The sequence below is a fragment of the Sus scrofa genome, chromosome 3 (genome assembly GCF_000003025.6).
Source record: "Sus scrofa isolate TJ Tabasco breed Duroc chromosome 3, Sscrofa11.1, whole genome shotgun sequence".
In the NCBI taxonomy this organism is placed as follows: Eukaryota; Metazoa; Chordata; class Mammalia; order Artiodactyla; family Suidae; genus Sus; species Sus scrofa.
This window is the reverse complement of record NC_010445.4, coordinates 58,419,834-58,443,557: the sequence shown is the minus strand read 5'-3', so window position 1 is coordinate 58,443,557 and position 23,724 is coordinate 58,419,834. Positions and strand designations below refer to the sequence as shown.

The 23,724-nt window shown below is 45.6% G+C and overlaps 1 protein-coding gene across 7 annotated transcripts in view; it reads right to left on the bottom strand.

The window, feature by feature from the left end:
- REEP1 (receptor accessory protein 1) overlaps window positions 1–7,239 on the bottom strand; it is a 122,625-nt gene extending 115,386 nt beyond the window's left edge. For 4 of the 7 annotated variants that reach the window (XR_002342543.1, XR_002342544.1, XM_021087288.1 and 1 more), the window contains exon 1: window positions 7,071–7,232. Coding sequence is in view for 4 of the 7 variants with exons in the window: in XM_021087288.1 (XP_020942947.1) it covers window positions 7,071–7,102 (32 nt within the window). In the remaining 3 variants the exon portion in view is untranslated. Of the gene's footprint in view, window positions 1–7,070 lie in introns of all 7 variants that reach the window. The other 3 variants (XR_002342546.1, XM_021087290.1, XM_021087291.1) reach the window with 2 other exon arrangements.

Below are 23,724 nucleotides of genomic sequence, written 5' to 3'. Positions count from 1 at the left end.
ATGGAATGGCATCAGTTATCCACAAATACTAAATTGTGGTCATTTAGTAATGACTCAAATTAAGACCTTCTTTTTAAACTCACAAATAAGATAAAGAAAAGAGAGAGTGAGGAATTTTTCTAATGCAAAAGGGTAAAGGAGTGTGTTAGGACTGTCCCAGTTGTAAGAAGAAAAAAAAACAACCACATTTTACACCAACTTTAGCAAAACAAAAGGACATTTATAGATTTGCAGAGCTGTTTAGGATGCATTCATTTAATATCTACGGTGGTCACTGGAGCTGTTCACAAATGTTTAGTGAGACTGTAACTCTCCACCCACTTGAATTCAGGCTTGGCCGTATGATTTTCTTTGGCCAATGAAATGTGAGCAGAAGTGACACAGGTCACTTCCGGTTAGAGGTACTTAAGAGCCTGCATGACTCCCCATTTTTCTTTCCCTCTGCCAGTGAATCCCTGGGTGCTTTGTGCTACAATGACAGCGCCCTAAGACAAAGAGGACTCGGTCAGCCTGAGCCTCTAGTGACTACAATGAGCAGAATGCCTTGGCCAACCCACCGTGAACAGGCAGGGTAAAGCAAGAAATAAAGCTTTGTTTTCTCCAGCCACTAGGATCTGAGAGTTGTTACTGCAGCATAACCCAGTCCATCCTCACACCACAATAAATGTTAAATTAATACAAGTACTATTCAAGGCCTTCATTCTGGGATATGGGACAGACCAAGGCATCAAAGGAGGCGCTGCAAGAACCAGGGCCTGAGTAACTAGAATTAAGACCCTGGTATCAGCCTCCTGCTCTCTGTGCCTGTATTTCATCTCTGTTTGCCTCTGCATTGCCATAATTCACCCCTTTGGCCTCCATATTGTCTCCACCTACCAGGCAGCCACCAGCAACCCCACCTCCACATCTTCCAGCTCTGGGTCCCCCAGGCAAGGCTATTCTCTCCCAGCTTCAAATCAAGAAACCCTGGGAAAGGATCAAGTGGCTCAGTTTGAGTCACAGACCCACTTCAGCACCAATCTCTGTTCCCAAGAGAATGTGTAGCTAAGCCTGAGTCACTGCCCACCTCCACGGCTAAGTAGAGGGAAGGAGAATGGGCGATGTTACCAGATGGCAATGGGAACCAGTTTCAAAGCCCAGAGTACCATCCAGAGATCCCTACAAGGAGGCAGAAAAGATGTGAATGCACAAGTATGTGAGAGAAGGCAAGGTGGAAAGTAACCGAGCTGTGACTGGTGAAAGGCAAACGAAAAGGGGGAAATGTGATCCGTATGTGATCATCCTAAGGGGGAAGAGGCAGACTAGAGAGCCACTGGCTGGACAGCTCCCTATGCTGGTAACAAGGAGGCACCTAGGCCTTGAACTGACTGGTACTGTAAAGGCCTGGAGGGGGCAGGAGGTCAGGAGGGGACGTTAACTCAGGTAAAGGATGCTGCTCTCTGTTCACTAATTTAGGGAAGTGTGTAAAAGTCTGACAGGGCAACAGGCCCTCTGGGACCAGGAACAGACCAAGTGTGGGAGAGCAAATACTGAACCAACACGTGTGCCCCCATTACCATCTTCCCAGCACGAATCATTCACGCAACTCCTTCCCCACTGAGCCCAACCCAGCTTCATATCCCATTTCGAGACTGGGCCCAGGAAGCCTCCTGTCAATTATGAGACGAGAAACCCACTGGCCATCCTAAGTACACATGCCACACTCGAGGGCCTACAACATCGGATAAGATTCCTTCAGACACACCTACTGTGTGCCAGACGCTTGGTCCTTTATATTTATTTTTTTCTCTACTATCAAAGGCAAGGCCCTGGGGGCAACTAAAATAACCCAAAGGGAAAACAATGTGCTTCTGTGTGAAGACAGATGAGATCTGAAAGATCAGAACAAACAATATGTATATAACTATCCATTTTCTGATCCTCCAGGCCCTTCCCAAGGCCTAGAAGTGAGAGGACAGTATCTTCATATCCAAACACAACCCCTCTTAACTCTTGTTGCTTCTCAGAAAATTCCCACAGACACAAAGAAGCCTGGTAACCAGTCAGGCATGCAACTCACTGTTGGCAATAAAATTCCAAAGGTGCCATACACTGTGACGACTGCATGGCAGAGTCTTCCCTGTCCCCCAGCCTCTTGAAATCCCTTGGAAAACACACACACACACACACAACACACATATACAATACAAAATGGCAGCCTCACTAGGTGGCTACTGAGGGCCTGACTGGTCACCTCTCCCACTCTTCCCGGGGCTCTTCCTCCTCCCAAATAGTGCACACTCCAAAGAGGAAAGCTTGCTTCAGAAGGAAGGGGAGGACTGAGCCATTAATAACCAGGTGGGACCTTCACTTGTCAGCTAACCTGCACATAAGACACATCAGGAAGAAGTGCACAAAAGTTACTTCCCAGCAGGCAGGCAGGATTAATAAATGAAGATCGGGGAGTTCCCGTCGTGGCGCAGTGGTTAACGAATCCGACTAGGAACCATGAGGTTGCGGGTTCGGTCCCTGCCCTTGCTCAGTGGGTTAACGATCCGGCGTTGCCGTGAGCTGTGGTGTAGGTTGCAGACGCGGCTCGGATCCCGCGTTGCTGTGGCTCTGGCGTAGGCCGGTGGCTACAGCTTTGATTCAACCCCTAGCCTGGGAACCTCCATATGCCGTGGGAGCGGCCCAAGAAATAGCAACAATAACAACAACAACAACAACAACAACAAAAGACAAAAGACAAAAAAAAAAAAAAAAAAAAAAGACCTCCAAGAGGATTCCGATCAACACCCTTGTCTCACAGACCAAGGAGCAGGGCCCCTGGCGCAGGTGCGAGTTACTCTTAGGACTCTGCCAGCAGGTCAGACCAGCACTTGGACTAGAACCCGAGTTCCGGCCCAACATCTTTCTGCTCACAATTCAACTGAAACATTCACTTAGCTCCTATCCTGTACCACACCCAGTGCCAGGGGAAAAAAAAATCCTCAACTAACCTGAACCCTCCATTTACAGGATCATTTTTCTGCCTTCCACTGTTTTTAATCAGGCCCCCCAAAAAGGCAAGCTTATGTTTAAGAATTTATGTTTTTTTCTTTTTTCCATTTGTGTTACCACAGTTGGGGAACATCTTGAGGACAGCCCACATTCCTTCCAGGATCCTCTATACATCTACCCCTGACCCAGGGCACCACAGGCCTCGTGTTCCAAATCACAGTCCCAGGACTTAGCTAGACCTTTAGCTACCAACGCAAGACTCTGTTTTAAACATCGGACTGTACTTTGCAAAAACTCACAGTTTTAAAAGATGTGCAATGTGGGGGGGGAGTTTTTTTCTGCATTGCTATCAGTTATTTAAAATTTTTGTTGAATTAGGACGCTTCCCCTCCCTCCCTCCATCCATGCAGTGAGTTAAGAGTTTTGGTCTGCTAATCCTATAAGTGGTTGGAAGTTCTAGATCCATTTAGCCAACATCCTGGGCCTCAGCCAAAACGCTGTCCAGAGACAATGAGTCAACATCTGCTCCTTGGAATAAATGCTTCAAGATAGTGTCTTCTCCCAAGAAGGCGCAGAGCAACTGCTGGGTGCCCCCTCCAGTGCATAGTTTGAAATTCGTTCACATCTAGCCCTTGAGTTGTTTGGAAAGAAAATACATTAAAGGAGGCAAGCAGGCCAGTCCTAAGTGAGCTCCCATGTTCCAGGCGGGTATCAACCAGGTTTTAACAAGGCCAGCCTTGTCACTGCACTAATATTGCTTCCTTAATTCTTCCTAGGCTGAGCCAAGGGAGTTTAGAGGAAGACAGCTGGCAAGAAAGCAGTGTCTCAAATTGGTTCCCATTCCAAGAGCTTTGCCCAGTGGGCACAAGTCTGTCCTGATGCCCACTAACTTGTGTCCCCAGGGGATTACACTGACTGGCTCCCCTACTTATCCCAGGGCCTCTGATCTCACTCATTCAACACAACCAACCTTCACTGAGTGTACTGAAGTGCCGGGCAGCACTTCAAAAAATGAGCCTGGGGGAAGGGAGGGAAAAAAGCCACCACCACTGCCCCCAAACGCTCACAGCCCACGGCAATACAGACAGCCACAAACCAGAGCTGGCTGTCTGCAGACACCAACAGCTTGCCTTGATGCCTCTGGCTGGAAGGAAGACACTCCCTTCCCAATCCTCAGAACACAGTGATAGGTCTTCCTTGAATGTTCTTTGATGTGACAGGGGCTTCCAAAACCATGAAAACATGCCTATAGGAAAGGGGCTTGTGGACAAAACCATAGGACGCCACACTAGAGGTCTGGAAAGCCTGAAAGAGATCAATTTAGGACAACTGTTCAGGATGGGCAGAGGTGAAAAGGGCATGGACCCCAAACTCCATAGCCTGTTTTCTTTACCAGCTCCCCTCCAGTCCTTGGGAAAGGCACACTCCTCTACAGTTTCACAGATGAGGGGAGGACTGGATCAGTGGCTTTTATTTAGTAGTAAAACTCATATATTTTCCAAATTATATTTTACCTAGAACCCCAATATATAAAACAAACAAAAGGAATCAGGACTAGGCGCCCAGAACCCACCCACTCAGGCTGGGTGGCCCTCAGGGAAGCCAGGGTGAAAACCACAGGAATAACATCTGAAAGCCCCTCCTGGAGTTCTTCCCCCGTCTCCCAGAGAACAGAAGGAGGGGACTCTCATGGCTTTAATGCCTTCTGCGGTGCTTGGCAATTTAGGTAGGTATCATGCATCTTTGAAATCTCTGCGACAGTAAGATGAGGTTACCTAGTGCTTGCAAACTAGAATCTCTTGTGATATGAGTTGTGAACTGGGATCTGTTGGCAAGAGGCGAAATTGGGACTTGAACCAAGGTTTTTCAGACTCCAAACATGGTATTTCTTCTCTTTGCTGAGAGGTTTGCGGAAATTTGGGCTGAATCGATAACTTCCTCAAATGGTAAATAGAAACATATGGGCATGTATCCTGAGGGAAAAATGCCTTGATGAATATACCTCTCCAAATTATCATTAACTATTTCTGTACAGTAATAACGTGGATGAGTTTCAGTCTATTGATCTATAGTTTCTAATTTTCCTCTAATGAACGGGTATTATTTATAGGAAACAGGTACTGCTTATTAAAGTGGTTTTAACCATTTGCAACAGACACATCCAAGTTGGGCTTCTCTACAGAATTAGGGATTGAGGGGTAAGTCATATCTCTGACCTTTTGTGGGAATAACAACCACAAATTCCACAAACTCTCCCTTGGAGCAGAGAGTCCTGGGCTGACCTGAGGGGCAGTCCTCATGGTCATTTAAATTCTCTAAAGCTTCACTTCTCAGGAGTGTGGTTGTTTTAAAAATTAACAGCAAGTCCCTAAGACCCCCCCGCCCAAATATATGCCTCTCCTCTCCACCCGCCTCAGTGGTTTAGCATACAGGGGGAGGGTGCTAATACATTTAAAGGCGGTTCCATGGACTCCAGACCAGAAACCATCACTCCCCAGTGTTCTAGCCCCAGCCCAGCAGGACCTATAAAGAGTGAGCCTTCCAGACTGGTCAACTCAACGCTCTGGTCCCACCCTGAGCAGTGCCTGACCCCACCCCAGAAGCCACCTGCATGTATGAAGATCACAGCACTACTTCAGGAGGAAAAAAAAAAAAAAAATACCACCCTGAAGGCAAGACGAGCCTTGGTCGGGCATGAGGTGGGGCAAGGCGTGCCAGCCGCTTCCCTGGGTAATTCAAGCCAGCTCTGCCCGCAGAAATCTTCTAAATATTTAACATGCCACCTCTAGGTACAGCACAACACCCCCCACCACCACTCAGCAGGCAGCAACAGCTGTGGAGAGGCCCTCCTGGAATGAATGACTTGGGGGCTGAGAGGCACACACACTGTCTTTGAGAGGAAAAGTCCAGAACGGTGACCAGGAGACAATGCTGAGAATGACTTCAGAAGCCCTGCCTCTGACTGCTTCTTTGAAAATCAGGACAGAAGGGTAGGAGATGGAAGACGTTCCACAACGTGGGCAGTGATGCTGCACAATCAAGCAGAGTCGGGAGCCCCTCTTTCTTAGACAAAGAAAAAGCCCCAGTCGCACTCCCTGGCCCCTCTCCCCTGATCAGTTTCAGCCCGTCTCCCCTAGCAGGTGGCAAATCTGTCCCCACTCAGGCGAGAATGGCTTGGGAAGGAGAGGCACTGTAAGAGATGGCCCTGTCTCCCTCCAAAGGAGAACAAATCCAGGAGGGGAGGAGCTCTGCAAAGGTCTACTCAGCTCTGGGGCTTGGACAGAGCAAAACGCCCCCCACGCCCACCCGCAATGACTTCACACAGGCCTCGCCCCGGATGACTCTGCGCTCTCCCGCAACGCCTGGGAGATGTCATCCCCACGGTCAGGGTGGCCGTCTGTCACTCGGAAATTTCCCGTGAATTCCTGGAGATGCCTGTCCCTCTCTCTCCTTCAATCCCCATCCCCGTCAAAGGACTTAGATAAGGGGACGCGAGGCAGCTACCCCAAGATTCGCACATGTCCTCCTCCGCCCCTCTCGCCTTGCCGCTGTCAATTTAAGAAACCTAAAAAGGAGTATTTTTTTCGCCCCCTTAGGAGCCCCGCCTCCGGCTCTCCGCCCTTCTCGGCGCCGACCCCTCTAGGCAGAGCCCCAGGCTCTTCTGGGCTCCGTCGTTTTCACCTGACAAAAGCGCGGTGGCGGGGCGCGGCGACGGGCGACCCCAAACCAACATTTCCCCCCAAGGAGAGGGACGCTGGTCCCCGCGGCTCGCCCACTCGGGCCCTCGCGGCCGAGCGCACCCAGCGGGGGAACAAAGCGGCCCCCGGCGGAGCCCCGTGCGCCCCAGCCCTCGCTGCCTCCGCCCGCCGGTCCCCCGCTCCCGGGCCGGGCCCCGCAAGGCAGCAGCCGCGTCCTGCGCCGCCCGCTCGCCGGCGCCCTCGGCAGCTACTGTACCTGCTAAATTTAGCGGCCGCCGGGTATTAATAGCCGGAGCCACCAGGGCCGGCGCTGCAGGGGCGCGCGCAGCCCCGGGGGCCGGGGGCGGAGAAGGGGGTAAGGAAGGAAGGGACGCGGGGAAGAAGGCCACTTACACCACCAGCCTGGAGATGATCCATGCCACCATGGCGGGGGGCGAGCGGGCGGGCGCGGCCGGGCTCGGCTGCGGGCGGCTGCGGCGCTTCGGGCACGTCCGTCAGCGCACGGCCGCCGCCGCCAGACTGAACGCGCCCGCCGCCCTGCCCGGCGCTCGCGCGTCGGCGCAGCCGCGGCACGTTCCGGCGGCAGCGGCGGCGGCGGCCCCAGCCCCCCGGGGCACCGCGGGCCGGCGGCGATTGGGCAGCGAGCAGGTTGGGCACCGGCCGGCCCCGCCCCGCCCCGCTGGCCCCAGGCCCCCAGCTAAATTGGGGTGGTTCCTCTGCGCCCCCCGGCACATCCGCCGCTCACAGGGGACCCTGAGGTGGCCCAATTGGCAGGGCAGAGACCCGGGGGCTGCCCCATCCTCTGTGTTCCAGCGGGGAAACTGAGGACTGGCCCTTAGGAATTTGTCTCCACCTGTTCTGATGGGCATAGTCCCTCGCTGGATTCTGCACTAGCCTCATAAGGGATTTCTTGTATCCAGATCTGACCCCTCCAGAACTAACCCACAAGGCATTATCTGCATAAGAAACAAATCTGGGCCCGCGTCTCCCCTAGTTAAAATTCTGAAGGTCCCTACGTGACCTGATCCCTGCCTACACACAAGCTCTTTGCCACCTCCACGCCCCAAATATCCCTCTAGCCCTTTTCACTTTAAGCATTTGGGGCTTAGACAAGTGTCCCCTCTCCACTGTTCATACACTGTATTCCTAGCCTCCTTCTTCGAGGCTCAGATTTATTAACTAAGGAGAGCCCTTCCTAGAGGACTCCTCCAGCTTTTCTGTTTGGAAGTGTCTCAGGGGCATGATTTGGCCGGAAGGAAGCTAGAAGCTATAATTGTATAACGCTGGGGCCATTTTGGAGCCTTAGGCAAAAGGGGAAATGCGCACCTTCTACGTGGGTTTTTTTTTAAATTGCATTAAATATGATTTATCTTGATTACTGCATTTGTGGCACGCCCTTCAGTTTCACCACTGAGGAGAGTGCCTCACCCTCCTCACCCTAGCCCTGGCCTTTATTACATAAGGGCTGCCTGATATGTTGTTCCCTTGTTCTTGAAAAATCTTTTTCCACTCCTTCTGGCCTCAGCTGCCTCCTTCCTCACTGCCACCATGATGCCCTCTTAGAGCGCTATCCTCCTTTGCTGATGCTTATGTATAATTCAGTGTCAGATGCAAGAAGCACAGGAAAGAGCTAGCATGAAGCCTCCTTTAAAGAAACCCTGGCCAAGACAGCTAGCTTCCTGGGAGAGGCAAGGAGACCTCAGACCTTGCAGAAAGAGGCCGAGACTATATCTTCAGAGGAAGTAGAGAGATAGTTTGTGATACAAGTGGAAGAAAGACCTTGCCCACAATAAGGACACTGCAGTTGAGACATAACCTATGAGTGGTCTCCAAAGAACCTATAAAATCCCTGTAATTCAGTTTTGTTTCTCTCTCTTTTTTTTTAATGCTGTCTTGACCAGTTTTGAGGCCCAGGCTAGGGAGCAGTCAGTTCCCCTTCGTACACAGCCCCTTAAGTTCACACCCCACCAACTGCCTTATCAGGAGCTCACACAGGCCACCATATACCCAGCTTATCACCCCAGGGCCAGTTATCAGACAGCTGGGGACAGCTCCTCTGCCCTCAAGCCCACTAAATTACTCAAATTAGCCAATCCTGAACCTGCCTATCCTCCCTTGCTTTTTCCTTCCCCTAAACTGTAGTTCCCCTCTGCCCCTTTGCCTTGTTTACCCCTGTGTTGACAGTGTTTACCAGGCATGCTGTGTTTACTTGGCTTGTTTACCACCCAGGGAGCTGTGATTGTAGCAGAACTGTAACACTTGCTGCTTTCTTTCTCTTGATCTGTTGTTCAGCCTCACCATAACTTCCTCAAGGTAAGATGGTTAAAATGATACCCCACAGACAGAACCTTGGGATACCTAGGCAGATCTGGACAGTACCAAGCAAATAGGATGCTTCTAAGACCTCCCCCACCCCCAGGTCCAAAATGCTGTTAGTGATGGTGGGAGGGAAGCAAGGCGAGGTGGCGGGGGTGCGGGGGGGGTTTTCAAAGAAATCCTTTTGGTGGGAAATGAGAGAAGCTGATCCCATGCCATTTCTCTCTGGAGATGCCCCCTTATTCTTATAAATGGAATCCTCAGGTTTGACTACTGCACACACCTGGACATTTAAATGAATGAAGTGAGACTATTCATGGAATTAAAATGTCTGGAGGGAGTTCCCATTGTGGCTCAGTGGTTAGCGAACCCAACTAGCATCCATGAGGACTCAGGTTGGATCCCCGGCCTCGCTTAGTGGGTTAGGGATCTGGCATTGCTGTGAGCTGTGGTGTAGGTTGAAGACACGGCTCAGATGCTGCATTACTGTGGCTGTGGCATAGGCTGGCAGCTGGGAAACTCCATATGTACCGGTGCAGCCCTAAAAAGGCAAAAAACAAAAGACCAAATAAAAAAAAAAAATGTCTGGAGGTCTTTCTGTTATCTGAAGAGGACCAGAAAACTAGTAGGACCAACCAGATTTCACTCAAGGACTGGTGGGGGGGGTGGTGATGTGGGGAGATGTGTTCAACAGAGCAAGCATTGAGGCAGAGGAGAGAAAAGAACCAAGAAACAAGAAAGTTGCTTTTTTGTTTCATTCTATCTCTTTCAGTGTAACTGTTACACGTGCTACATCTCTCCATCATAAACCCCTGCCAATTTGTCCTTGACCCTGAAAACATCAGGCCAGAGAATGGATACAGGCTTCTAGACAATGAGACTCTTGCAGCCCTCTCTGTGGCTCACTTTGTTATTTTTCAGGTGAACTGCTGTTAAGGTGGCTGCTTATGATCTGATTTTGACCTGCACCTTTCCCCTTTCTTCTGGGAAGACGTCTTCATTTTATATCCAATCTGTTAAATGTCATTTTCTCACAGGTCTTACTACCTTAATTGGCCACAGACACAAGCTGGGCCAAAGTTCTCCCCTAGGACTTTTTGTTGTTGTTGTTGTTCAATCCCCAGCCTGGCACAGTGGGTTAAGGATTCGGCATTGCTGCAGATGTGGCATAGGTCACAACTGATACCTGGCCAGAAAACTCCATATGCTGTGGGGCAGCCATTTATTTATATTTATATAAATAAATAAATATATATTTATTTATATATTTATATATACACACATATATATATAGAACAGGAATAATGTAAAATGTGTACATTAGGGATAAAGATTAATTGCTATATAAATATAGCAATTAATATAAATATATATATATAAATATGCATATTTATTTTTATATATAATTATATATTTATATATATTTTTATTTACACACACACATATATATAGAACAGGAATAATGTAAAGTATGTACATCAGGGATAAATAAATATATGTATTTTATATATGTATATATTTTGAATACAAAATTAAGTATGACTCTAAACATTAATACATATATTTATTTATATTTATACACACACATATATAGAATAAATATATAAATATATTTTATATATAAATATATATTTATTTGTATATTTATATATACACACACACACACATATATACATAGAACAGGAATAATGTAAAGTATGTACATTAGGGATAAAGATTAATTGCTGTATTGGTATAAAATATAAATGAATGTATATTTAAATTTTTCTCTGTCAAAAATACCATTGGTAAATTTAAAAGGTAAATGACAGAGTAGGAAAAATCTAACATATGTAACAGACAAGAGGTTGGTATTCTTTGACAAAGAACTCTTGCAAACTAATAAGAAAATGGCAAAAGCCCTCCAATAGAAAAATAAGGAAAAAGAAAAGGCAATGCTCAAAAGAAGAAGTATAAATGGTTAATTAACAGGTGAAATTCAATCTCACTGACCATGGAAAGGAATACATATTAAATATATAGTAAAATATTCAGGGGCATATTCAGGTTTATAAGGACTAAAACTTTAAGAATTTGGAAGCTCAAAACTATGAATACAAAATTAAGTATGACTCTAAATATTATTTATTTATGTATGTATTTACTTATTTTGGATGCACCAAAGGCTTGTGGAAGTTCCAGGCCAGGGATCAAACCTGCACCACAGCCATGACCCAAGTCACAACAATGACAATACCAGATCCTTAACCGTTCCTACCAGGGAACTGCTGTAAATAGTTTTTTAGAAAGAGAAAAGAAATCATAACAAATTACAACTTTTTGAAAACTGAAAAGTGGAGTTCCCATCGTGGCACAGCAGAAACAAATGCAACTAGGAACCATGAGGTTTCGGGTTCCATCCCTGTCCTCGCTTGGGGGTTAACGATCCGGCATTGCTGTGAGGGGTGGTGTAGGTCACAGACGTGGCTCGGATCTGGCGTTGCTGTGGTTCTGGCATAGTCCAGTGGAAGCAGCTCAGATTAGACCCCTAACCTGGGAACCTCCATATGCTGCATGTGTGCTCTAAAAAGACAAAGAGACAAAAAAAAATTTTTTTTTTAAAACTGAAAAATATCACAAATGTCACTAGCAGTAAAAGTATCACGGCATTTTTATTAATTACCTAACACTCCTTTGTAATATTTTTCTACATTTTCTAGCTGTGTGTTTTTCACCATGTCTGTCTGTCTGTCTGTCTTGCTTTCTTTGTACCTTTCTTCCTTTCTTTCTTTCTCTCTTTTTTTTTTGCTCTTTTTTAGGGCCAAACCGACGGCATATGGAGGTTCCCAGGCTAGGGGTCCAATTGGAGCTATAGCCACAGGTCACAACCACAGCCACAGCAACGCAGGAGCCAAGCCACGTCTTCAACCTACACCACAGCTCACGGCAACGCCAGATCCTTAACCCACTGAGCGAGGCCACAAATCAAACCCACATCCTCATGGATGCTAGTCAGGTTTGTTAACCACCGAACCATGACGGGAACTCCCATCATCTCTTCATTTGACAATGATTTTTGTGTTACCATTCCTTATGAAGAGGATAGAAATATAATTTGGTATTTATCCTAGCATGGTTGATTGAAATGTTTCTTATTTACCATTGGAATTCATAAAATATATCACTGCACACAGATTTACTTGCTTTTTGTAATCCCACTACAGTTCTGTACTCTCTATAAACAGGGAAAACTTGATGCATTCTACGTTGCATCATGCCCATCAAAAAGGTAAAAAGATAGGAGTTCCTTGGTGGCTCAATGGGTTAAGGATCTGGCATTGTCGCTGCTGTGGCGCAGGTTCGATTCCTGGCCCAGGAACTTCGGGGCATGGCCCAAAAAAAGGTAAAAAATAGATATAGTGCATGTATAACTGTATACACTATATTATTGAGAAAATTCCTAAAAGAGGAGAATCATTTTGATTAGGCATTGATGAGAACTGAATCCTCCAATTACAATTTTATTATGAACCCTGTGATTGGAAGAATATTCATAGACTAGATGTTGGCTCTGTACATTTCAAACTTGTTTCTCTGCCACTATCTGAACATTTCCAGGGGCAAGGCTGCAGGATGCATTCATACCGTGATCACACCAGTCTTTAGCTCTGTACCTTTGCGTCATGAAGCTGGGTGAGTTTCTAATATTCTTAGAAACCATTCCTCCACTGGGGAGTAGCCATAGCTTAAACTAAACATGGAAATCACGGCAACTTCATAAACATATCTCTTCAAACCCTAAGAAAATATGTTCCCAATTCAATTTTGCTTTAGCCAGCTCCCCGCAACGCCTTTGACCACTTGAATAATACTTGGTACAAGAAATATGATTGTGGAGTTCCCGTCGTGGCACAGTGGTTAACGAATCCGACTAGGAACCATGAGGTTGCGGGTTCGGTCCCTGCCCTTGCTCAGTGGGTTAACGATCCGGCGTTGCCGTGAGCTGTGGTGTAGGTGGCAGACGCGGCTCGGATCCTGAGTTGCTGTGGCTCTGGCATAGGCCAGTGGCTACAGCTCCGATTCAACCCCTAGCCTGGGAACCTCCATATGCCGTGGGAGCGGCCCAAGAAATAGCAACAACAGCAACAACAAAAGACAAAAGACAAAAAAAAAAAGGAAATATGATTGTGAGATGGAGTTGGAAAAATAGCCACCATAACAGATATTACTTAAAATATTTCACGTTTGCACATGTAATTTTTATTTTGTTGCTAGGGTCCTGCGCAGGGCCTTAAAGGGGAAAAATTAGAGGCTCTAATACTCAAGTTTCTTTCTTCCTTTTTTTTTTTCATGGTAAATCACTTCTGGTGTATCTGTACCTTATATTGAGTTCCCATATCAATGCTGAGGTTTAAACCAAAAAATAGTACACAGTAAAAAATTACTTCTATGGTCCAAAATGGTCTAATACAATGAGTTGTTCCTCAAGCTATCAATCAGACCACTTTATATTTTTGTTCATTTCTAGTTGAAGAAGTGGAAGGATAAGAGCATGTCATATAAAAAAAAAGATGTGTAAACACTAGAATCAGGCATTCCCTTCATGGCTCAGGGGTTAATGAACCCGACTAGGATCCATGAGGATGAGGGTTCAATCCCTGGTCCCACTCAGTGGGTTAAGGATTCAACATTGCCATGAGCTGTGATGTAGGTCACAGACTCAGCTCGGATCCTGAGATGCTGTGGTGTAGGCTGGCAGCTATAGCTCTGTTTTGACCCTTAGCCTGGGAGCTCCCATATACTGGGGTGTGACCCTAAAAAGCAACAACAACAACAAACAAAAAAACCCTAGAATCACGTATCGAGTGGTGGTACTCACACCATGAGAGCCGCATGGGGACAGAGATCTGCTGAGGAAGGAGCAGGGCCACACCCTCCCGTATCATCACCGCAGGGAGACGTCTCATGAACTTGTGAAGGGCAATAACAGGCAGAAACCCCTACATCATCTCAGCTCCCCCCCATCTCTCCCTCAGTAAATTTAATTCAAGTGAGTTATTGATTGTATGATGAGACCTTACTATACCATATTTAACCCATAGAAATGTCAAGAACTCAAACTTTTTTTTGGACTATAATTTAGCATCAAAAGCCTTAAAAATTCAATTTCTGGGAATTTATCCTAAAAAAGTTATCATGGATAATTAAAATATGCAACAATATACTCATTGCTAAGTTATTTTTAATCAATGAAAATTGGAAATGATTTATATATCCAAAGTAAGAAATTGATTAAATTAATTACGATGTACTTACACAATGGAATACATTGCTTTTCTGTTTATTTTTTATTTTTTTATTTTTTTAATTTTAATTTTATTTTATTTTTTGCTTTTTAAGGCCACACCCACAGCATATAGAAGTTCCCAAGCTAGGGGTTGAATCAGAGCTGTAGCTGCCAGCCTGTGCCACAGCCACAGCAACACAGGATCTGAGCTGCGTCTTTGACCTATACCACGGCTCCCTGCAATGCCAGATTCCTGACCCACTGAGAGAGGCCAGGCATTGAACCTACATCCTCATGATTCCTAGTCTGGTTTGTTAACCACTGAGCCACAAAGGGAACTCCCTTCTTTTCATTAGGGCTGAACCCGTGGCATATGGCAGTTCCCACTCTAGGGGTCTAATCTGAGCTGCACAGCTCAGATGGGTTGGTTGCTGCACAGCCACAGCAACCCCAGATCCGAGCTATGTCTGCAACGTATACCACAGTTCGCAGCAATGCCAGATCCTTAATCCATTGAGCAGAACCAGGGATTAAACCCACATCCTCATGAATACTAATTGGGCTTGTTACTGCTAAGCCATGATGAGAACTCCCAGCTGCTCATTCTTGGACGACTGAGCCACCAGCCTCATAAACAACGTGTGACTACCCCGAGGCCCCCATGCTACGAGGAAGCCCAAGTCATGGGGAGAAGCCACATGTAGGTGCTCCAGTTACAGTCTCTGCTGAGCCCAGCCTTCAGGTCATCCTGGCCCAGGGACCAGATATAGGAAGAAGCCTTCAGATGACCCTGACCCTTAGTCATTAGAGTCACTGGCAACCATCTGAGTCTTCCCAGCTGTGTTTCCATATACACTGGAGCAGAGACAAGCTATGCCACTGCGTCTTGTCCAAATTCCTGACACACGGAATACATACATGTAGTAAATGGTTGTTTTTTATGCCACTGAGTTTAGGGTAGTTTGTTACATGGCAATAGGTAGATAACCAGGATGCCGCGGAGAGCTCCAGGGATAGTCGCAGAGTTGGGATTTGAACTTACCTCTCTGATTCTCCAGACCATGAACTTTCTACTGCCCCAGGGGTTCCTGGGAATGAGGACCTGGCAATGATACCATTTTCAATGAGAAAAACCAGGATAACAGTGTATTTTTTCATAAAGCTAATGTATCCCATTTAAAAGACCATCTCTTATTCTGAGATCATCTTTTATACCTTAGGGGTTCTTAATATGTCCTTTCTTTTATGACATAATGGTGATAGCAATTAGAGGTTGTTATTTTATTAATGTCCCTCCTGGCAAAGTAAAAAGCTACCAAACAACCAAATGAATGTCATTCCTTCCTTTCCTTTTTTTGTGAAACTTCATTGGTGTTTGAAATTCCAAAGTCCAGGGACCGCCTCTCTGTCCTATTCCTTGAGTATCATAAAATCAGAGGTGGAAACATTGGAAACTTGGTGTGGTTGTGGGGTTTTCTGTTTTCTTTGGTTGTTTCCTCTCCCCTTACAGGACTAGCACAGGTATTGATTTATAATTTATACCCCACCTGTTTCCAGAAAGGATTCAAGGCAGCAAGCTTGTTTTTTCCCCTGGCCTACCCCCAGATTCTTATAACGGTTACTGACTCAGATGGGGCCCTTCCCTAGGCGCTGACAGGATTGAAACAGCGGAAGTGGGTGGATGAGGGACGGTCTTGCGCTATCTATTGCCGGCAGAGCTGCCACGTGGCCGTTTGGCAGGGCTCAGCAGGGAGAGGCAGAGATTGAGACCAGGGACCCTTGGCCCTCAGCCTGGCCCAGCCCCCACATGTGGGCTGGCAGCTGCAGCTTCTTCTGTTTCCTGGCATGTGGTTCTTCAGACATCTGTCTTTAAGTGGTAAAGCCATGACTTAGGCAATACCTCTTCTCTTCAGGTCCCAGGCTGCCTCCTTATAAATGACACCCATGGTGGCACCCAAGATCATCTCAGGTGGCTCGTGCAGCAGAGGAGTTAAGAGTCCTAAGTCTGGAGGCAGAGTGCCCCAGATTGAACCCTAGTTCTACCACTTACTAGGTATGTGGTGCCCTTGGGCCCCCACCTTACCTTCTGTGCCTCTGTTTCCTCATATGCAAAGTGAACTCACTTCATAAGGTGGTTGTGAGAAGTAAGTTAATAAAGCACTAAAACAGTGCCTGGAAGGAGTTCCTGCTGTGGCACAATGGGATCCATGGCATCTCTGGAATGTTTCTATCCTTGGCCCCGCAGAGTGGGTTGAGGATCCAGTGTTGCCTCAGCAGTTGTGTAGGTCACAGCTCTGGCTCATGTCTGATCCCTGGCCTGGGAACTCCATATGCCATGGGGCAGCCAAAGAAGAAGGAGAAGAAGAAGAGGAGGAGGAAGAAGAGGAAGAAGAGGAAGAGGAAGAAGAATAAGAGGAAGAGGGGAAGAAGGAGAAGAAAACAATGAAAGGCACTTTAAAAACACAGCGATGGAGTTCCCGTGTGGCTCCGGAGTTTGCATGTGGCTCAGTGGGCTAAGGATCTGATGTTAACATTGTAGTGGCTCAGGTCACTGCTGTGGCTCGGGATTCCCTGACCCAGGAAATTCCACATGCTGTGCTGGCAGTCAAAAATAGAAAATAAAAAATGAAACCACAGGAATTCCCGTCGTGGCTCAGTGGTTAGCAAATTCGACTAGGAACCATGAGATTAGGGGTTCGATCCCTGCCCTTGCTCAGTGGGTTAAGGATCTGGCGTTGCCGTGAGCTGTGGTGTAGGTCATAGACGCAGCTTGGATCCCGAGATGCCGTGGCTGTGGTGGAGGCTGGCAGCTACAGCTGCAATTGGACCCCTAACCTGGGAACCTCCATATGCCGAGGGAGTGGCCTTAGAAATGGCAAAAAGCAAAAAGCAAATAATAATAATAATAAATTAAAAAATAAAACCACAATGTGATAGCCCCCCACACACACCCAAAAGAATGACTAAAACGAAAAAGGCTGATGGTACCAAGTGCTGGTGAACATGAGAAGCAAGTGGAAATCTTGTACATTGTTAATGGGAGGAAAAAGGACACAACCACTTTGGAAAACAGGTTGGTAGTTTATCAAAAGTCAAATGTTTAAAGATTTTATTCATAAGATAAAATATACACATAAAATGTATAAATATGAGAAGATGTTTAAGTCTTTACAAAAAAAGAAATCTATGTTTACCAAACAGCCCAATATACATTTACCTCCTGGGCGTTTTACCTAGGAGAAATAAAAACATTCAATCAGGCAAAGACTTGTACACAGATGTTCATAGTAGCATTATTTGTAACAGCTTAAAAAGGTATAAACAACCCAAATGGCTGTCAACAGGTGAATGGATACACAAAATGTGGAGTAGCCATGCAATGAAATGCTGCTCAATTATAAAAAGGCATGATTTACCAGGCAACAGCATGGATGAATCTCAACAAAAACCTCTACACTGAGTTACTGTTGTGGCTCAGTGGTAAACGAACCTGACTAGTATCCATGAGAACAAGGGTTCGATCCCTGGCCTCAATCAGTGGGTTAAGGATCTGATATTGCCGTGAACTGTGGTATAGGTTGCAGCTATAGCTGCAACTCTGATTCAGCATCTAGCCTGGGAATTTCCATATGCCACAGGTGCAGCCCTGAAAAGACAACACAAACAAACAAACAAAAGCTCTGCTAAGAAAAATAAATAAATAAGCCCAATGAAGAGTACATACTGTGTTATTCATTTATAGGAGACCCTAGGGAAGGCAAATCTAATCTAGAGTGACAGAAAACAGAGTGATATTTGTATAGAGTGAAGGGTGTTAGACCACAAGGGAATGCTGAGGTGATGGAAGTGTTCTCTCTGTTTTGTGATGGATGCTGCCTAGTGTATCATTTTTAAAAAACTCAACTAACCATACCCTTGAAATGTATGAATTTTGGAAATGATACCTCAGAAAGTTGATTTTAAAAAATCAAATTTAAGAAAATATGATGCTCCAGCTGAAACTTGGCCTGAAAAATATCTTTGGGATTCTGAAGGGAAGGCACAAATATGAGATGGAGAATAAACTACCATTTAAAAAAGGTATAGGAGTTCCTATCACGGTTCAGTGGAAACGAATCTGGCTAGTATCCATGAGGACGCAGGTTTGATTCCTGGCCTTGCTCAGTGGGTTAAGGATCCAGTGTTGCCGTGATCTGTGGTATAGGTTGCAGAGGTGACTTGGATCCCAAGTTGCTGTGGCTGTGGTGTACAGGCTGGCAGCTGCAGCTCTGATTCTACCCCTAGCCTGGGAATTTTCATATGCCATGGGTTCAGCCCTAAAAAGACAAAAAAAAAGTGTATATATATATACATGTATGTCTGTGAGTATATATATATACTTTCATATATACATATATCTGTACATGTATATATAGACGTGTGTGTGTGTGTATACATGTAATTTTTTTTTTCTGCGCCCACGGACAGGGACTAAATCCAAGCCAGAAATATGACCTACACTACACCTGCAGCGATGCCAGATCCTTAACTTGCTGTGCCAAAGCAGGAACTTCAATTTTATATATTTTTTTATTGAAGTGTAGTTATTTTACAATATTGTGTTAATTTCAGGTTTACAGCACAGAGATTCAGTTACGTCTATTTCAGATTCTTTTCCTTTATCGATCATTACAAAATATTGAGTAGAGTTCCCTGTGCTATACAGTAGGTCCTCGTTAGTCATCTGTTTTATATATAGTAGTGTGTATATGTTAATCTCAAACTCCTAATTTATCTCTCCCCACCCCTTTCCCCTTTGGTGACTGAAAATTTGTTTCCTGTTTGTGGGTCTATTTCTATTTTGTAAATAAGTTCACTTGTATCATTTTTTAAATTTATTTAATTTTATTTTTTTGGCCACGCCATGGCATGCAGAAATTCCAAGGCCAGGGACTGAACTTGTGCCATAGCAGCAACCCAAGCCGCTGCAGTGACAATGCCAGATCCTTAACCTGCTGCACAACATGAGAACTCCTGAATCTTTTTTATTAGATTCCACATGTAAGTTATATCATACGATATTTGTCTTTGTCTGAATTACTTCACTTAGTATAATGATCTCTAGGTCTACAAATGCTGCTGCAAATGGCATTTCATTCTATTTAATTTTATTTTATTTCATTGTATTTTTAGGGCCACACCCACAGTATATAGAAATTCCCAGGCTAGAGGTCAAATCCGAGCTGCAGATACTGGCCTACACCACAGCCACAGCAACACCAGATCTGAGGCAAGTCTGTGACCTACACACAGCTCACAGCAATGCTGGATCCTTAACCCACTGCGTGAGGCCAGGGATAGAACCCACTTCCTCATGGATGCTAGTTGATTTCATTGCCGCTGAGCCATGACGAGAAGTCTTATGTCATTCTTTTTTAATGGCTGAGTAATATACCATTGTGTGTATGTACTACATCTTTATCCTTTCCTCTGTTAATGGACATTTGGGTACCTTTTATGTCTTGGATATTGTAAACAGTGCTGCAATGAACATTGGGGTGCATGTATTCTTCCAATTAGAGTTTTCTCCCCATATATGCCCAGAAGTAGGATTGCAGGATCATATAGTAGCTCTATTTTTAGGGGTTTTTGTTGTTGTTGTTGTCTTTTTTGCCATTTCTTGGGCTGCGCCCATGGCATATGGAGGTTCCCAGGCTAGGGGTCTAATCGGAGCTGTAGCCTCCAGCCTACACCACAACCAAGCAACGCAGGATCAAAGCCGTGTCTGCGACCTACACCACAGCTCACGGCAATGCTGGGTCCTTAACCCACTGATCAAGGCCAGGGATCGAATCCACAATCTCGTGGTTCCTAGTCGGATTCGTTAACCACTGCACCACGACGGGAACTCCCTATTTTTAGTTTGTTTTTTTTTTTTTGTCTTTTTGCCATTTCTTGGGCCACTCCTGTGGCATATGGAGGTTCCCAGGCTAGGGGTCAAATCGGAGCTGTAGCTGCCAGCCTACGCCAGAGCCACAGCAACGCGGGATCTGAGCCGCATCTTCGACCTACACCACAGCTCACGGCAATGCTGGATCATTAACCCACTGACCAAGGGCAGGGATCAAACCCGTAACCTCATGGTTCCTAGTTGGATTCGTTAACCACTGCACCAAGACGGGAACTCCCTATTTTTAGTTTTTAAAAAAACTCCATACTCTTCTCTATAGTGGCTGCACCAATTTACATTTCCACCAGCAGTGTGTTTCCTTCTCCTCCACACCCTTTCCATCATTCGGTATTTGTAGACTTTTTGATGAGGGCCATTCTAACTGGAGTGAGGTGATACCTCACTGTAGCTGTTGTTGTTGTTGTTGTCTGTGCCCATGGCACATGAAAGTTCCTGGGCCAGGGATTGAACTTGCACCACAGCAGCAAACCTGGGCCACTATATTGACAATACCAGACTCTTAACAAGGGGACTCCACCTCATTGTAATGTTGATTTGTATTTTTCTAATAGTGAAGTTGAGCATTTTTTCATGTGCCTGTTGACCATCTGTATGTCTTCTCTGAAGAAATGTCTATTTAGACCTTCTGCCCATTTGTTGAGTGGGTGGTTTGTTTGTTGATATTAAACTACCATTTAAGGAGTTCCTGTTGTGGCACGGCAGAAACAAATCCGACTAGGAACTGTGAGGTTTCAGGTTTTATCCTTGGCCTCACTCAGTGGGTTAAGGATCTGGCATTGCCATGAGCTATGGCGTAGGTCACAGACACAGCTCAGATCTGGCATTTCTGTGGCTGTGGCATAGGCCGGCAGCTGTAGCTCTGATTAAACCCCTGGCCTGGGAACCTCCATATGCTGTGGGTGCAGCCCTAAAAATAAATAAATAAATAAATAAATAAACTACCAGTTAATATTTTCAAGAATTTGTTCTGTTCCAGAATAGAAACTGCACAAAGGCAGGGCTCTTGATTGGTTTTACTTTACAATGGATCCCAAGCATCCATCAATTAGTTCTTGACACTTGATTGGAACCTAATTAACATGAATTGATTGAGTGAATCTTTGGGTACTATTTTTTTGACTTGATAAAAAAAGACCAGTATAGGCTCTTACATTTCTTTTTTTTTTTTTTTTCTTTTCTGACTGCTCCGTGGCATATGGAGTTCCCCAGCCAGGGATCAGATCTGAGCCACAGTTGCGACCAATACCACAGCTGTGGCAATGCTGTATGTTTTTAACGCACTGTGCTGAGGTGGAGATTGAAAAACCTGCATCCCGGTGCTGCTGCAGAGATGGCAACTACGGCACTTTTTTTTTTTTTTTTTTTTTTTACTTTTTAGGGCCACACCTGCAGCACACAGAAGTTCCCAGGCTAGGGGTCGAATTGGAGCTGCAGCTGCCAGCCTACACCATAGCCATAGCAATGCCAGATCTGCGCTGCTTCTGAGACCTACACCACAGCTCAGGATAACACCGTATCCTTAACCCTCTGAGCAGGTCCAGGGATCGAAATTTCATCCTCAAGAATACTAGCCAGGTTCATTACCACTGAGCCACAATGGAATCCTCTTACATTTCTTAAAGGTACAGCAACTGTTCATGCACTGTTCTTGGGGAAGATGCCTGCATTGCTGTCACATTGAGACCTTGATGGCGAATGTGAAATCACTGTGTGCTCTTGCACCCTGCAACTGTGGGAAATGCCTAGCTTCCTCTCTGTATCTCTTTATATCTTTTCTTTTAAGCTGTGGGTGAGTAAGTGTTATTTGACTGTGGATGAATTTCCAAGATACTCTCTGAGAGGTTGCCTCTTGCTGTAGTGATGGGGTGGCAGGTGAGTTTGGTTTGGTTGAAGGAGGAGTGTTTTTTCAGGATCTGAGGGATGGAGGCGACAAGAGGAAGAGCCTAATTTAATGAGAGAATATCTGAGACCCTAGACACAAGCTGGGCTGCTTTGGGACAGAGGTGAAGATGTGTGGTGTTGGGGACAGAGGAAAGGGCATCCTTGACCTCTTCAGACAGAACCCAGATCTGCTTTGGCACATGAACCAGTGAGCTGGGAGCCAGGGAGCCAACTCTTGATCTGCAGGTGCACAATGGCAGTGACCATGGTGACATTCCCTCAGGTCTTTGGAACAGGAAAGGAAGGAAATGGCACATGCTTTATGGCAAGCAGCGGTCAGAGGGGTTTGTGGTCTCATGTGAGGCACTCTTTTGGGGACCCCAGAGCTAAACAGGGAGACACCTTTTGGGAATAGGAAGATCTGAGAATCAATAATCAAGCAGTGATTGGGAGAGGCTTGAGCTATTGTTTATTAAATATTAAATGAGAATCCAATAATGAATACTATATATCATTTATGGGAAAACACATATAGAGTAAAAATAGGAATAAGAAATGCTAAATATGAGATCCTGATTACTTCTAGGTAGAGGATGGAGGAGGGTGTAATCAAGAGGAAATACAGGGTGTATCAACCAGAGAAGCAAAACCTCTACAAGATACCTCCCCATCTCTATCTGGCAGTCTGTCTACCTACATACCTACCAGCATACCTATCAACCTCTATATGTTCTTTGTTACAGGACTTAACCATATGCAATTGTGGGGGCTGTTTAAATAATTCTCTGGAAGAATGTTTCTTCTCTGATGCTGGAGTTGGCAGTCCCCAGGGCGGGCAGTCAGGAAGAGAAGACAGATGCAAAATAGAGGAGCATGAGAACAAGGCAGAACCCATGAACATGAGCTGAAAACCACAAGGATGGACAGGAAGCTATGTCAGTTGCTCACCGCCTCCAGCCTCAATGAAGGGTATCCTGAAGGAGAAGCTGACACCTTTGTCACAGAGCTTAGCATAAACCTGTTTCGGCAATCAGAGATACTGCAGAAAAAAGCAGGACCAGGTGGAGCCCTGCAGGCCTGTCTGCTTCCCCGGCCAACAAGGTAAATGGAGAAACAGCAGTGCCCAAAAAAAGCCAGTGCCTCTCTGACATCAACATCATGAATATTTTCTCAGGTCAGTCTCCCAAAGCAATAGAAATTAGAGCAAAAATAAACCCATGGGACCTAATCAAACTGAAAAGCTTTTGCACAGCAAAGGAAACCAAAAAGAAAACAAAAAGACAACTTACAGAATGGGAGAAAATAGTTTCAAATGATGCAACCGACAAGGGCTTAATCTCTAGAATATATAAACAACTTATACAACCCAACAGCAAAAAAGCCAATCAATCAATGGAAAAATGGGCGAAAGACCTGAATAGACATTTCTCCGAAGAAGATATACAGATGGCCAACAAACACATGAAAAAATGCTCAACATCACTGATTATAAGAGAAATGCAGGAGTTCCCATCGTGACGCAGTGGTTAACGAATCTGACTAGGAACCATGAGGTTGCGGGTTTGGTCCCTTCCCTTGCTCAGTGGGTTAACGATCCGGCGTTGCTGTGAGCTGTGCTGTAGGTTGCAGACGCG